Source organism: Anarhichas minor, unplaced genomic scaffold, assembly GCF_050575085.1.
Source record: "Anarhichas minor isolate MPS153535 unplaced genomic scaffold, ASM5057508v1 ptg000025l, whole genome shotgun sequence".
Taxonomy (NCBI): domain Eukaryota; kingdom Metazoa; phylum Chordata; class Actinopteri; order Perciformes; family Anarhichadidae; genus Anarhichas; species Anarhichas minor.
The window spans coordinates 8,429,992-8,444,653 of NW_027466471.1; the positions used below are offsets into that span (position 1 = coordinate 8,429,992).

At 42.7% G+C, this 14,662-nt stretch overlaps 2 protein-coding genes across 2 annotated transcripts; both read left to right on the plus strand.

Moving 5' to 3' along the window:
- Positions 1–120: 120 nt before the first annotated feature.
- LOC142957429 (adenine nucleotide translocase lysine N-methyltransferase) lies at positions 121–4,302 on the plus strand. Its single transcript, XM_076099250.1, has 6 exons — positions 121–397; positions 1,658–1,831; positions 2,796–2,900; positions 3,073–3,213; positions 3,289–3,339; positions 3,482–4,302. The coding sequence occupies exons 2-6, from the start codon at positions 1,664–1,666 to the stop codon at positions 3,668–3,670; spliced, it is 654 nt and encodes a 217-aa protein (XP_075955365.1). The 5' UTR covers positions 121–397; positions 1,658–1,663; the 3' UTR covers positions 3,671–4,302.
- A 273-nt stretch (positions 4,303–4,575) lies between these two features.
- plk2b (polo-like kinase 2b (Drosophila)) lies at positions 4,576–10,977 on the plus strand. The gene is made up of 14 exons (XM_076099246.1): positions 4,576–5,427; positions 5,526–5,633; positions 5,744–5,860; positions 6,131–6,260; positions 6,485–6,668; positions 6,874–7,072; positions 7,201–7,348; positions 7,564–7,658; positions 7,985–8,117; positions 8,350–8,430; positions 8,751–8,910; positions 9,180–9,309; positions 9,463–9,573; positions 9,787–10,977. The coding sequence occupies exons 1-14, from the start codon at positions 5,146–5,148 to the stop codon at positions 9,976–9,978; spliced, it is 2,070 nt and encodes a 689-aa protein (XP_075955361.1). The 5' UTR covers positions 4,576–5,145; the 3' UTR covers positions 9,979–10,977.
- Positions 10,978–14,662: the final 3,685 nt, after the last annotated feature.

Sequence of the window (14,662 nt, forward strand, 5' to 3'; positions counted from 1 at the left end):
TATTACAAACCCTGAATAATCAATTTGAAATGGGGCAAATGCAAAACTGCTCCATCGACATAATGAGGTGAGGACCAACGCGCTCATACCAGCAATTATTCAGCCTTTAATTAACCACCTCCTAATTCTAGACCTGAAGCCGACACTGCTCATAACAGTCCACCGTGCGCTAAGAAGCATCACAGTCAGACCCAACAGACATTACATAAGCGTGGACTACAACTCGAATACAAGTCCAGGCCCTATCTGTCAGGAGCTTTAAATCAGCGGGTGAGCAGACAGCTGATAGGGCGTGGATGAACTCACAGGGCGGGACATCGTGCGGACTGACTGCCCTTTAACTGGAGGATATGCGTGTGCAGGCTGCTGAGTGCGCAGCAGAGAGGGGGCGGGTCAGGTAGGCTGCACAAACACGTCTGTTTCCCCAGATTGTGTGGTATAACTTTCCAAATGTGCCAAAGATATCCGCTATATGCGTGTATGTTGCTCGTAAAGTAGGTCAGTTATTCAATCGTCCGTTGGCTTTTGAATATTTTTTTTATTTCGTCCAATATCAGAAATCGTGAAAAATCTGTTGGCGTGTTTTGAAAGCCTCTTTTAAATCATTTACAGTAGTGTATCTGCTCAGCTCCTCTTTTCGAGAATACAAGCGTACTTTAGTGAGCAGGGCTGTCGTTTCAATCCATGACCTTAGCGGGGTAAACAAGTTTTCTAGAATGTTTCGACGTGAGAAAAGGCCGCTCTGGCACCATCTGCTGTTGGAAAAGGTGCTCTGGTGATGTGTTTTATCTTGGCAGCTCTAAAAGGCTGCTCTGTGGTAATGATTAACAAAGGCTATATTGGCAGAACCTCAAATTTCTGCTGCTTTATAAGCCTACTGACCTCCCGACACTGAAGTGAGGTGTATCTATTTACAACAGGAGACTGTATGATTGTTTGCATTCTGCAACCTTACACTGACTGCTGAGTTCCTGATCACTGAAGGTCATCCAGCCAGATTGGTCCAAACTATTTAAAAGTCACAGATTTCCAAATGAAATTCAGCAGCTGGAAATATCCAGATGACAAAAGTGTTTACAGAATTATTTATTTCATGCAATAAATACATATATAGAATTTAAACTGCAGAGTGGGTTCTATGAAGACCTTAATGCGGGCTACTCCAATCATTCATCTTTCATGGAAGCATAGACCGTAGGAAATCTAGATCGTGACTAGTTTCTTTACATAAACGACCAAAAACATTACATCTTGTGTATCCACAGAACATTTTAGAGGTCGACCGATAAATTGGCTCGGTCGTTTTCTGTGTGTATGTTGGCCACTAATTAAAGGTGCTGAATTCCAAATGAGTTTATTTGTTTACATGTTTCTTTCAATTGACAGAAAGAGACATTAATGAGCACAACAAAAGTATCACAAAAAAGAACAATCCCTATCAAAAATGTTTATGTAATGTCTTTATGTAAAAAAAGAAAAGAATATCTGACGATATATTGTTGTCCAATTTTTAAAATCATCACATATCAATATTGGCTTGGACCTCAATCATCCAATATCTTCTTCAGAGATTATTCCTTACAGGAAGCCTTTTATATAGGCTGCAGTTATCTCTCCTCTTATGTGCTGTATTTTTTTTTAACCATATTGGTGATAGTTTGCAATGGAGGACTCCATTGATGTTATTCTTCAAGACTATGGCAGGGTCTGTCCCACCAACAGACCCCATCCTGTCCTGACTGCCTGCACAGCTGCTCTGCTCACAGGCCTGTATGGAGTATGGAGGATGTTTGCTGTGCCTGGATTTCGCAAAATCCCATGGAACCTGAAGGTGCTTGAGATTTCCCTTATCTGATTTTTACCTGCATGCTTTGCCTTCTCGCCACTCTTTCCATTACCAAGTGCTGCAGGTTTGTGTGAAAGCCAAGACAGAGCTTAATTTGCACTTTAACAATAATTTGCTTTTATTTGGAGCACAGTGCTCCGTGCTAACAGTCATTGTGTTTTACGGAGAACTGCACCATCTTCTACAGTACGTCAGTCTAAAGTGCATTTTGTCCATTGTTGTAGCATAATGGATCATGTACTACTTTTGTTCACTGTCGGTGCAAGATGAACAGGAAAACATGATCACCAGGAGCAGATTATCAGAAGTCGGTGATGCTGAAGACATATGTTGTTGCATGGAGAATCTGAATTTGTTCTGACTTTTTAATGTAAAAAGAAGTCGTTTTAAAGCTAATACTAATACCTGAAACATATGATCAACATGTAATTGCTTTTGCGTTTATAATTAACATATATCTGACCTGTGTTTTTTGAATTAATGACATGATGCTTTTATTTTTATCCTGCCAGTTAAATCTCACATAAAACATGCTGTCCGAGAAGGACATTTTACATGACCACAGATTAAACCCTGTTCATCACAGCTGGAGACGAGAGACAGCCCTGCAGAATTCATCATTCAGACAGATGTTGTTCCACTGACAGCGAGTGGGAGATCAGATTCAATGTGATAGTCACAACACTCAGAAGACTTTACAGTTGTTAACAGAAGTAAATGTAATATGAACCATATGCAGAGATATGTTTTCACATGAAAAAGCAATAATTAATTTTGCTGTAGTGTCGTGATTACTATACTGAGGTCTGAATAACTTTACATTTTATTTGAAGTTGTAGTTCTCCCTTTCAGTAGAACTTGTTTATAGAGGGACTGTCAAAAAAATCAGATTAAAGAGACTCGTATTGTGACTTGTATTGACTCACTATATGTTTGTACTGTGGTCCAGGTTCCTTATTTGCCCTCCAGTAAAGTCCAGACACTGAACATTATGCAGCTGCTTGAGGGACGAACGGGTCGCTTAGCAGATCTGGGGTCAGGAGATGGAAGAGTGGTTAGTGAGCTGCAATCGTTTCACAAAAAAACATTAATTTGTGGCCAATAACTGAAGGGAAAATCGGACCCCTGAAACCAGGTGTTTCATGGTTTGAATTCCAGGTGTTTTTAATTTGAGTGTGCTGTGTGTGTGTGTAGTTTATATTACCTCACCAGATTTTATTTTCCAGGTGTTTGCGGCCTCTTCGGCTGGTTTCCAGTGCACAGGGTTTGAGATCAACTCCATTTTAGTGGCCTGTGCCAAGAGCAAGGCCCTCTGGACAGGAGTGCCCTCCAGCCAGGCAACCTTTGTTAAAAAAGACTTCTGGAAGGTAATACCTGAACAACAATTATTGCGGTCCTCAAGCCTTCTCAAAGTAGGTAAATGACCCTATCTTCGTTCGTAGACTGATTTATCTACATACAACAATGTGACTGCTTTCCTTGCTCCAGGAGTGGTGAGTTTTCCTCTGATGAAGAATTATTTATGTATTTGTATATATATATATATATATATATATATATATATATATATATATGTAGCATACATATCACTTGTTCACTAAGTTACTGATTTCATCTTTTGCGATTGGTTTACAGATGGAGGTGCTGGGTGAGAAGCTGTTGAAAGAGCTTCCTGATGATGCCCATGTCATCGCCAGTCGTTTTCCTTTCCCCGACTGGCCACAACAGTCGTCCTTCGGCTCCGGTCTTGACCAGACTTTTTCTTACGACATCAGCACTGTGCGCTCACATCGGAGAAACATCCCGAAAACAGTGCTCCATTAAGTCACAGTTTTTTGTCTCTCACTAAGCAGGATGTCAGGATGATTTTGACTTCACTTATCCCCTGCAGTATTTGTTCAATCTTTGCACAGCCTGTGCCTTTGCATTTTACTGACAATCTTGTTGCACCATCATGCACCACTATCTAGAATATGACTGTAGAGCTCTTTCTATAAGCACTTCCACTATAATTAATGTTACCTCCTCATCAACACTAATGCACCTCTTTGTTAATGGCTACAAGGATTATGAGGTCAATGTTTTTGAATGTTTTTGTCTCACTTTGCTTTTGATGGGTTGCACTTAGATGCATATATTGTGTTTATTCAAGAAGGGAATATGTTTCCAGCCCAAGGCCGTGCTGAGATTCATTCCATCTATCTTCTATCTAGAAAGCCACCTTTTGTTAGACACAAACACGTTTTTATGTTGTGCACGCCACGGTCTAGAATAATTACAGTATGCGTCACCTGACAAAAGACAGTTTAGTCTGAGAACCATGGTTATATGTGTAACCCTCTGTTTGTCTGTTAGCAGTGAAACGAGAGATTTCGTAAAATGTGCTGGAAAGTGAGGCCATTTGCCAATGAACAAGAGATTTCTTTTTGATTCGTATTAAAATCATATTAACATAGCGAGATACAGCATGTTTGCCATATTTTCTCATGAACAATGTATTCCTGTGATTTCATTTGGACCGATTCAAACTAAAATGTTCCAAACATTTGGTTTTGTTAAGCAAATAAATGTGGGGGATTGTGCAGCCTTAGTGGAGGAAACTGTTCTCTGTATTACAATATCACTGATGACACTGTCATTTTTCTAATAGTCCATAAGTCATTCAAATATACCTGCAGCTGCGAGCTAGAACACAAATCTTCCTCCTCTACAACCTTTCCCTTCATACCACTGCATGATGACGTCTCACATGTCAGTTGCAATACAGTATTCACTTAGTCTTTGGTAAAGGAAAGGCAGAACAGTTTGTAACCTGAACTGTACCTTAAATGGTACCCAACATCTCCAGCTGAGGGTGCTAGTGCTCCAAAGTGAGTTTTGGTGTAAAACTACAGGGTGAAGTGAGCCTGAATAGAATACAGATCATGTTTATCCTCTGCATGGTGGCTATTTTATTGACCAAACGCATCGGACTTCTAACGCCTTGAATTCTATGTTGCACCAAAATGTAAAAAGCCCATTCACGTGCCTGGATTCCTCAAACAAAATAGGTAAATTATAGAACATTATTGTTTTGTGTGTATGGCGGCTGGTGATGCAAATAATCATATATATCTTTACACGTTTTTAAATGGCAGAATCCACAGGCTGTTTTGGTTTTTGTCATCCCCTTTTGATTTCCTGTCCGTGCCATCATCAACACCCGTGAACATGCTCGGTAATCGATAGAAGGAAGACCTCATGCTCTCATTTCACACCGTGACGTCAGAGAGAGGGCGGCAGACAGCCGGGTGGGGTGGATGCCAGACTATAAAAACTCAGAGACGGGCTCCGGGCTGCATTCTGAGTGCGGGACGACAAAACCACCTCTAATGGAAGTACAGAGAAATATCGGGCCCCAACAGACAAACAGCAGCAGCAGCAGCAGCAGCAGCAGCAGCAGTATGTGTGAGGCGACGCAGAAGTCGAGCGAACCTCGGCGAAAGAGAATGGATGAGCGCAGTGCGCCCTCAGAGATGGCCAGGATAATCACTGACCCGGCCACGGGGAAGTGCTACTGCCGTGGAAAAGTTTTGGGAAAGGTACCGCGAGCATATAATATGTAGTCGCTTTTTTTTGGGGGGGGGGTTCCTTGTAACCTGAAGACGCAGCATGTTAACAGTGTCTTTCCTCTTTCCAGGGAGGGTTTGCAAAATGCTATGAGATGACCGACCTCTCCACCAGCAAAGTTTACGCAGCCAAAATCATCCCGCATGCACGCGTCTCCAAACCTCACCAACGAGAGAAGGTAAGCGCGCACGGCTCCGGCGCCTGTGTGCACTGGTGTGGTTAGACAGCAAATTATCACAAAATTGCCTTTAGTTGCAATCGTGACCATGTTGTGCCTTCCTCTGCTAGATTGACCGAGAAATTGAGCTGCACCGAGCGCTGCACCACAAGCACATTGTGCACTTTTATCACCATTTTGAGGACAAGGAGAACATCTATATCCTGTTGGAATACTGCAGTAGAAAAGTAAGTGCTGATTGTCACATACTTTTAAATTTGGATAACACCTGCATTGCACCTAAAGTCAACGAGGCAGCACTCAGTCTGTCCCCACTGTAAAGTACTTCTGTTTTAATTGTATTGTGCAGCAAATCTACATATCTCCCTACAGTTTTTTTTACATTAAGGATAATTCACTTTGTTGAGGTGTTCTTCAGAGGAAGATTTGTGTTTCTAGAATAATTAAACTTGAGGAATTTCATTTAATCATTTCCTCTCTACATTGTCTTTTTGCAGTCGTTGGCCCACATCCTGAAGGCTCGTAAAGTGCTTACTGAGCCAGAGGTGCGCTATTATCTAAGACAGATTGTATCTGGACTAAAGTACCTGCATGAACAAGAGATCCTTCACAGAGACCTGAAACTAGGTAAGGAATATTTACACAGCAGTGACACGCTACAGTGCTGAGACGCTTTGTGCACAATTGTAACGATGCATTCTGTACAGAGGAGGATATCTCTTTTTTTCTTTCTCATACGAACCCACTTCTTTCTCTGTAATCAGTTTATCAAAGGATCTGTGCAATATTTAGCCTTTGATCCTTTGGTGAATATCAATTGCTCATCATCACGTCCCCTTTCTTCCCCACAGGTAACTTCTTTGTGAGTGAGTCGATGGAGCTGAAGGTCGGGGACTTTGGTCTGGCTGCCAAGTTGGAGCCAGCGGGAAACCGGAGGAAGACGATCTGTGGAACTCCCAACTACCTGTCGCCAGAGGTGCTCAACAAGCAGGGCCACGGCTGTGAATCAGACATCTGGGCTCTAGGCTGTGTCATGTGAGTAGGAGAACTGTAAATTCACCATTAGATGCTTAAATGGTTTAGTAACTATCTAAATTATTATTGAATGACAGTCTGATAATAGATAATCAGTTCAAAAATACACATTGGGATCAAATTCCGTGGACTTGTCCATTCCTGTTTAGCCTACTTGTCTTTAGTGATGGAACTCGGCTCACTTTTGCCCTCCATCCTGCTCCAGGTACACCATGCTGTTGGGCAGACCACCATTTGAAACCACCAACCTGAAGGAGACGTACAGGTGTATTAGAGAGGCGCGGTATTCCATGCCCTCCTCCCTGTCGCCACAGTCTAAGCAGCTAATCACCAGCCTGCTAGCCAAGATCCCAGAGGACCGACCTAACCTGGACCACATTCTGAGGCACGACTTCTTCACACAGGTTAGACCCTATTTTCACCTGTCTGTTTCTGCTCTCTGTCTGTCTCACTAAATGTCACTCTGTAAGAGTATAACAGTGACCCCCCCCCCCCCCCCTTCCCACCACTGACCCATTTTCGTTCCCCACAGGGCTTCAGTCCAGAGCGTCTGCCGGCGAGCTGTTGCCATTCAGCACCAGATTTCCACATCTCAAGTCCCGCCAAGAGCTTCTTCAAGAAAGCTGCCGCTGCGCTCTTTGGGGGGAAGAGAGACAAGGTCAAATACTACGAGACTCTGAGTGAGTATTACATCAGCCTCTGAGCACTTTAAACGCCACCGGCACAGTTATGTTTCATTTTGCACAATTGTGGTTGCTACAAGAGGCAGCATTAAATCTAATTCATAAGACGACTTCAAGCTCAATTCACATTTTATTGCTCTGTCAGTTCATGTAGCTGCTGGTTAAGATGTCATGCCCTGATATGTTGTGTGTGTGGTCATTGCCTTTGATAGATAAATTAACCAAAGAGGAAGAGGAGATCTACAAACTGCAGCATGACCTGGAGAGAACTGTCATCAGCCAACAGCAGAGCAAAAAGATTTCTGAGGTAAGACATTGAATGAATATTCAACACAAAAGAGGATGTTTACAAGAGTGTAGGTGGTGTTGCAGGCACATTATTCATACAGCCATTAAATAAATTGGCGGGGGGAATGAGATATCATGTTGAGGAGAATCCAATGAGTCACTCTGATGCAGCACTAAAACTTCACAACAGCGCAATTTCAAAGCAAACTAAAAGCACTTATTTTTCAACCTTTTAAAGCCATCCACTTTGCATCCGTGGCGTGGGTGACTGCTTAGTCATAGTAGGAAGAGATTATCCAAACTCCGAGATTCTAACCCATTTCGTCACCGTTTTCTCACCGTCAGAATGGAAGTCTACTTCCGCCATCTGCCGAGAGCCCCGTTGGCACAGCAACGGAGAGCCAGTCCCCGACGACGCGAGACACCATCCGTCTCATCGTCAGGGGGAGCCTGGGGAGTTGCAGCAGCAGCAGCGAATGTAAGCTCACCAGCCTGGTTTCACTCACACACACACACACACACACACACACACACACAGCCCAGTGATCTCACACAGGCATGAATCGATGTTATGCAATACCCTTTTTATTTTAACCTTCAACTGTAAGCCACACGCAAGAAAATAGAGATTTGATATAACGGCTGGAATGCAAAATAATTTCTTGTAATGTAACATAAAGCTAAGTGACGCCCTGTTGTTGCTCCTGAAGGCCTGGAAGACAGCACGACAGGCAGTGTGGCTGAGACCGTTGCAAGCGTGTTGAGGGGATGTCTGGAGAATATGCCTAAAGGTGAGTCGACCTGTTGAAATGATTTTCAAAGCCATGACTTGTACACATTGTGGATCCGATGGTTCCACATTGAAAGCTTTCACTATACAACTAAAGCTCTTTTCCTGCACTTAACCTTGAATTGTCTAAACAGAGAGACATGTCGATCAAAGGACTCACAAAGAACATGTAGATTCATGCTCCATGTTTAATTTCTTAAAGATGCACTCCCTGATTTTGTTGACACACCCACATTTGCTCCAAGGTCAAGGTTGTCTGTTCTTTAAATCTTCCTTTTTAATTGTAATCAAATCCTCCTCCTCTGTGTTCTCACCTTGCAGCCGACGACATTCCTCAGGGCTCAAACGCCTGCAGTCTTCAATGGGTGACTAAATGGGTGGACTACTCCAACAAGTACGGCTTTGGCTACCAATTGTCTGATTACACCGTGGGAGTTCTCTTCAACAACGGCACCCACATGAGCCTCTTGCCAGACAGAAAGTATGCACCATTCTGTGCTTTCACCACACCCTACCTTCAGTTTGACAGTTACTAGTCACTACATATAATGGACATGGCTTTTTTCAGCATGCTGTAGTACTTAGTGAGGTAATCACATGAATGGCCTTAACTGTTTTCAAGCAAGAGGAATATTTTCAGTCAAGAATACCAACGGATTTTGAATGTCAAGGAAATCCATCTGTGTTTGCTCCATTTCTGTAGTGTTTATCTGAGTGGTTGTGTAACTCTGTTTTTCTCCTTCTCTTCAGGACCATCCATTACTATGCAGAGTTGGGCCAGCGCTCTGTCTTCCCTACTTGCGAGGTTCCTGAACACTTTGTGGGCCAGGTGACTGTGCTCAAGTACTTTTCCCACTACATGGAGGAGAACCTCATGGATGTAAGTAAATATCTCTATTCACCCTCTCCTCTTTCTGTAATATCTCTCTCTCTTGCTATTATGTGTCTTTGTCTTTCCCCTGAAGCATCAGAGATGGTATCTTTCATGTTGCAGCCTGTCTAATCCTGCTGCATTACTCTTTTGCTTTCTCAGGGCGGGGACCTGGGTAGTATGACGGATGCACACTTGCCCAGACTCTACCTGCTACAGTGGCTCAAGTCCGACCGCGCCCTCATGATGCTCTTTAACGACGGCACTTTCCAGGTAAACACACACAGGAAACAGAGCCGTTGCTGGGCATGCTCAAAGCAGCATGCTCAAAGCAACACGTCCTAGGTGCAGTGCATAACACAGATCAACAGAGGAGTAGGGTTAGACCACGAATCAAATCAGAAAAAAGTTAACTTGCAATGGTCTTTTGCCCAAAATTGATAGAGAATAAACTAATGTAACTTTTTTTTTTTTTAATCTACAAAGATCAACTTTTACCACGACCACACCAAGATCATCCTGTGTTGCCAGAGGGATGAGTACATGCTGACATACATCAACGAGGACCGCGTCTCCAAGACCTTCAAACTCAGCTCCCTGCTGACGTCTGGATGCCCCACCGACCTGCGCGAACGCATGGTGTACTCCCTCAACATGCTTCTGCAGAGGTGCAGCTAAACCTACGATAATGCGCTTTGGACGGCGTTGCACAAGAGAAATCTACGCAGTGTGCTACTGCAGTGCTGCAGCGGGACCAGAGTTGTGTGGGAAGGACAAGTTTGAGAATGGACCTGTGAAAAGTTAATTAACATTCCTACACTGTTGCACCTTCATGACTCAGCAGAGGTGCAGGGGGGGGAAACAAAATAGTAACACGCAGAGACTCGGGAATGAATTGTAGCACAATGACGGTGGATGGCAAAGGGCTGATTTGTATGTTGATTGTTGGAGAAGAGGAAAGATGGACTATGTTGGAGCAAGTATGTTGGTACGAATGTGAACCCCAGCTGTTTCGGGGGGAAAGGGGGATGTTTGGGGAGAAAAGACGAATGCTGGGCTGGCACCAGCTTAAACATGTATTGTATAGCTGATGCTGTTTTATAGAGGCAAACCATAAACTGATGCTCTGAATGTAACCAGAGCTAGACTGTGGAATATTGTAAATGATGTACAGTGTATGTTACAGCCAACTCGGCAGTGCAGACAATTGATTTGCTAATGCGTGTGGATGCTACAGAGTTTGGCGGTGTGTGTGTGTGTGTGTGTGTGTGTGTGAGTGAGTGGGAGGGGTGTAACATCACACCAACTCTTAAAACTGTGATTTGTTCTCTTTAATGACGGCCGGTATGGCACATTGAGATGGGAACCAGTGGGATGATGAGAGGGAGAGAATTGCATTTAAAAAAACGAAAAGAAAAAAAAAACTACCAGGGATTCTTTACGTATCCCTTAAGAGCCATTATCATCATGGTAGAACATGTCCTAAATAACTTATTGTGTGCAAAAAAAAAAGGTGCAGTATTTATTTAATAATAAAGAGCATTTTCTAAAATAAGAACTACTCCTGAGCACTTGTCCTTCTTATTGATTGTGCTTCTGAAAATAAATATGGGTACAAACAATTTGCTCCGTCTGCTAAAAGATGTTCGATGTTTACTGCTATTATATTTTCCGAGTGTTCCCTCAAAATAGATGCTTGTTTCTTTTTTTTAAAGTGCAATTTAACAAACATGAAAATGAACCGTGTCCTTGTTTCATTTGTAAGAAGCAGTTCATGTATGGTACGGTGTGATGAGATTTAGATCAAACAACTCTTATCTGTGGGCTGGTCAAAGCAAGCATTTTCTCTTTAAACTTCCACAGGAAATGGGCACACACAGATACTTGATAGAGAACATGTTTACAGTGAAGTTGTTTATACTCAAGGTTCACGCCGCTGTCTTTGCTGACTTTTCCTCCGGAGTGATAAATGGAGGATGGCAAAGAGGACTTGACTGTGCAATGTGGCTGACCTTGTCTTACACAAACGGGCGCTTGCTACTTCGCATACAAACGAGGGCACTGATCAACAGATAGGCCGGCTGGGTGGTTCAGAAAGACGGCCTAATAGCGGCTGTGGAAGGACAGGCAGCCTAATGCAATGACTGAATGACTGTCGTACTATGTCAGTGATTGCATCAGAGCTTTTGAGGTGACGATCATTCTTAGACATCCTTTCACATTCACTGACTGTAACCATGGAAACTAGCAACCACTGACCAAGTTTGGGAGAGTCGGAAATAAATGAAAGCTGGCACGGTTTCTCCTTGCTGAAAGTCAGAGCTCATGTCCTGACATACTACTGATCCGCTTTTCTGCTGCACACGCTTTGTTCTCCACACGAGTATTTGATCCGGCTGTCCGTTGAACACCTCGTCACCCTCCGCGCTTATGTAATGGTGGAAGTTGAACATGGAAGTTTGAGTCATCCCTCTGGATGTTCGCTCAGAATATCTGTGCTCTTCGGAGTTCAATAATGACTGCCTCTCATGCATAAACGGACCCACGCTGACAGAAGCAGCACAGGAAGTAGCCTACAAGAAAGAGCAGAAATTATTCATGACAACACCTCTAGGTCTGTGTGTGCGTGCTTTGACAGTAATGGCCCCTGAAATGGATGCTTCAGTCAGACATAAATAGATGTTGTTCATGACGAAGTTTTCTGGCCTCCGGGGGCATTTTTACCCCTGGTCCTAACATCTGAAGCGGAGTGCAGCATCTCCATCAGATGGATGCAATTGGGATGAACCAAATTAATAACAGACTGCTGCCTCTTTCCAAGCAAGCGAGAGCAATAGTGGCAGCTTCTCTGAGGTTATGTGAGGGGAAATATTACCCAGTCCAGTGTAGATTCAGCTCTTGTGATGATCACTGTAAGCAAACACTCAGGTCAAGTCAGGATCTCTTCTGTGAGTCAGCATTTGTTAGCTCATCAGCTCTATTGGCCTCATGGGAACTTTCTGCACGTCTGATAAGCGTAGATAAGCGAATTAAAAAAAACCTGTGGAGTTCAAAAAGCTAATAGTTCACTTGATGTTCTTAGTGTCACTGTCATGTTATAACGCTGCCAGTTTTCAGTATCGCACACACAAAGCTGCTGCTCCTCGGTAATGTCACGTTGACAGTCGGAAAAGTCTTGTGCATGCGGACAGGCTCAGCTCTGGAATGAGTCTAAGCTGGAGTGCCAACGGGTATCTGTATACCTCAGCTTCTATAAAGTTCTCTGCAGGCAGTGGAGTGAGTCAGACTGACGCTAAAAGTGATAGTAGGCACATTCTGCCTGAGAAAGAAAAGAAGAAACATGCTTTGATTTGTGCACACGCCGGGAGGCATTGGGGGGTTAGAGGGCCTTTGCATATCAAATGTCAGCACTCCTCCTCCTACTATGTGGACACAAACAGATGTACTATAGAGGGAGCTGGGATGACTGTAGCTTGGCCCATTCTATGCTGTAGCCTACAGTATCGACTGGAGAGATGAGCAATGCACAGCAGTCAAACTTACGTTGCCAGTGCCAACTTAGACAAATACAGTCTTAAATGTAAAATAAATGTGTCCAGAGTGTGTACAAGCACGTAAGAAGGTTTATGTGTGTTTGCTTTTCGACGTACTTCCGTTCCTTTCAGACCAATAAATACGTTATGTTGAGAATGAGTCACCATGTATGATGCAGTGCATGGCCAATTACGCTCAGTAATGGTCTGTTTCTGGTTTTTTTCTTGTTGAAAATAGAACCTTTTGGATTTATATTTTCTTCATGAATCAAAATGTGCAGACAAGTCTGCAGTCAATCAGCACCAAAGAGTAAAGAAGGAAAAAGACAGCGAGGCCTAAAATGAGTGTTATTGCAATACATTGTTTAAACCTCAAACCAAGGATCCTGACTAAAGTACCCAAATGCAATCAATATACACAATTAGCATAAAGCTCTTTGATTATTATTAAATACATGTAGTGGAGGTTTCCTTAATCCAGACATTAATCATACGTGTCAGACTAACTCAGCCGGAGTGACCCGAGATGAACCGTTGCACACAGTCATCTTCATCTCATGGCCGCTGGACTGTGGCATAAGCTGTCATGTGCTCTGGATGAGCATCATAGTCTGATGTTTATGATAACAGATTGTGCTACGTGTCCTTCCACTGCATCAGCACCCTCCTCTGTGATGTCAGCAGAGAATGTGACTTCCTCGAAAATGGGGTGACGACCTGCTGACTTCTTTAATAAAAACATCACGTGGTTGTGCGTGGGCAGACAAAGATAAGATTCATGCTGCATGAGCTGCCACAGCAATGAAAAATCCAACACATTGAGCTTTTTCAGCCATTTCCCATGAATAGAAGATATAACACCTTTAGACAATGCAGTGACTGTACTTTGTATTACTAGAATGTAAAAGTCCAAGCATTAACAAATACGATGCTATACATACTTTTCCAAATGTAATGATTATACACCAAATTCACAGACATCCAGCACTTCCTCTAGACTCTGCCCAAAGGCTATAGCTAGTATGATAAGGAAACATGCCACAACGTCTTATGTTCTGATTGGTCTAAAATATTGAAATCTGGGATGGACTTACTTTGGGCAAGTATCTAACATTTTTGGATCACATGAAAAATCACACTTTGATCAATAGTCAAAGTCAGGATTTTTGAGAAATGAGGAAAAACTTTGTTTTTATTGAATTACTTTTTTTTAACACTGCATACAGTATGTGTGCATATCTTTGATATTTTACTTGCTATGAGATCACAAACCAAACACTTAATTGTACTCCTTGTAGTTTGTACAGCCATTTTCTTATCATACTGTACTACATCTAGTCTTTAGGCACATGCATTGCTGTTTTTCCCTAATATATAATGGAGTATGGATCCCTGCGTCTAAAGATTAGATATAGTATGATAAGAAATAATCTTCAGAAAATGTCTTCAGACTTGTGACTCAAGCTGAGAGAACACATCCACCAAAGTAAATTAAACATTTCAGTCGCAGGCACAAACGGGACATTGATAAAGGCCGCTCAGGCAGTCCAGTATTTAGGCCAGATCTGCCTCTCAGTAATATAATAATCATCAACCATATTTCAATACGGTAACAGAAACAACTGCAAAACCTGTCCCCTGGAGTTTTAGCTTTTCGGGTTACAATTCCTGTGGGAACCAAACCAAAAGTCCTGCAGCATCAACCTCCCCATCCTGTCATTATATAGCATAGTAGTTTTACGGATGATCATTGAAATGCACTGGGTTGGGAGATAATTACTGTTTAAGCTCTTCTAAAGTAGACGTTGCATTCCATAGCAGAAAATGAA

Excerpts from the sequence above, each read along its gene's own strand:
- LOC142957429 (XM_076099250.1), top strand. The coding sequence starts at position 1,664 with ATGGAGGACTCCATTGATGTTATTCTTCAAGACTATGGCAGGGTCTGT. Across the intron at positions 2,901-3,072 it reads GGTCAGGAGATGGAAGAGTG|GTGTTTGCGGCCTCTTCGGC; the intron begins GTTAGTGAGCTG and ends TTTATTTTCCAG. Across the intron at positions 3,214-3,288 it reads TTAAAAAAGACTTCTGGAAG|ACTGATTTATCTACATACAA; the intron begins GTAATACCTGAA and ends CTTCGTTCGTAG.
- plk2b (XM_076099246.1), top strand. The coding sequence starts at position 5,146 with ATGCCAGACTATAAAAACTCAGAGACGGGCTCCGGGCTGCATTCTGAG. Across the intron at positions 5,861-6,130 it reads TGGAATACTGCAGTAGAAAA|TCGTTGGCCCACATCCTGAA; the intron begins GTAAGTGCTGAT and ends GTCTTTTTGCAG. Across the intron at positions 6,669-6,873 it reads TGGGCTCTAGGCTGTGTCAT|GTACACCATGCTGTTGGGCA; the intron begins GTGAGTAGGAGA and ends ATCCTGCTCCAG.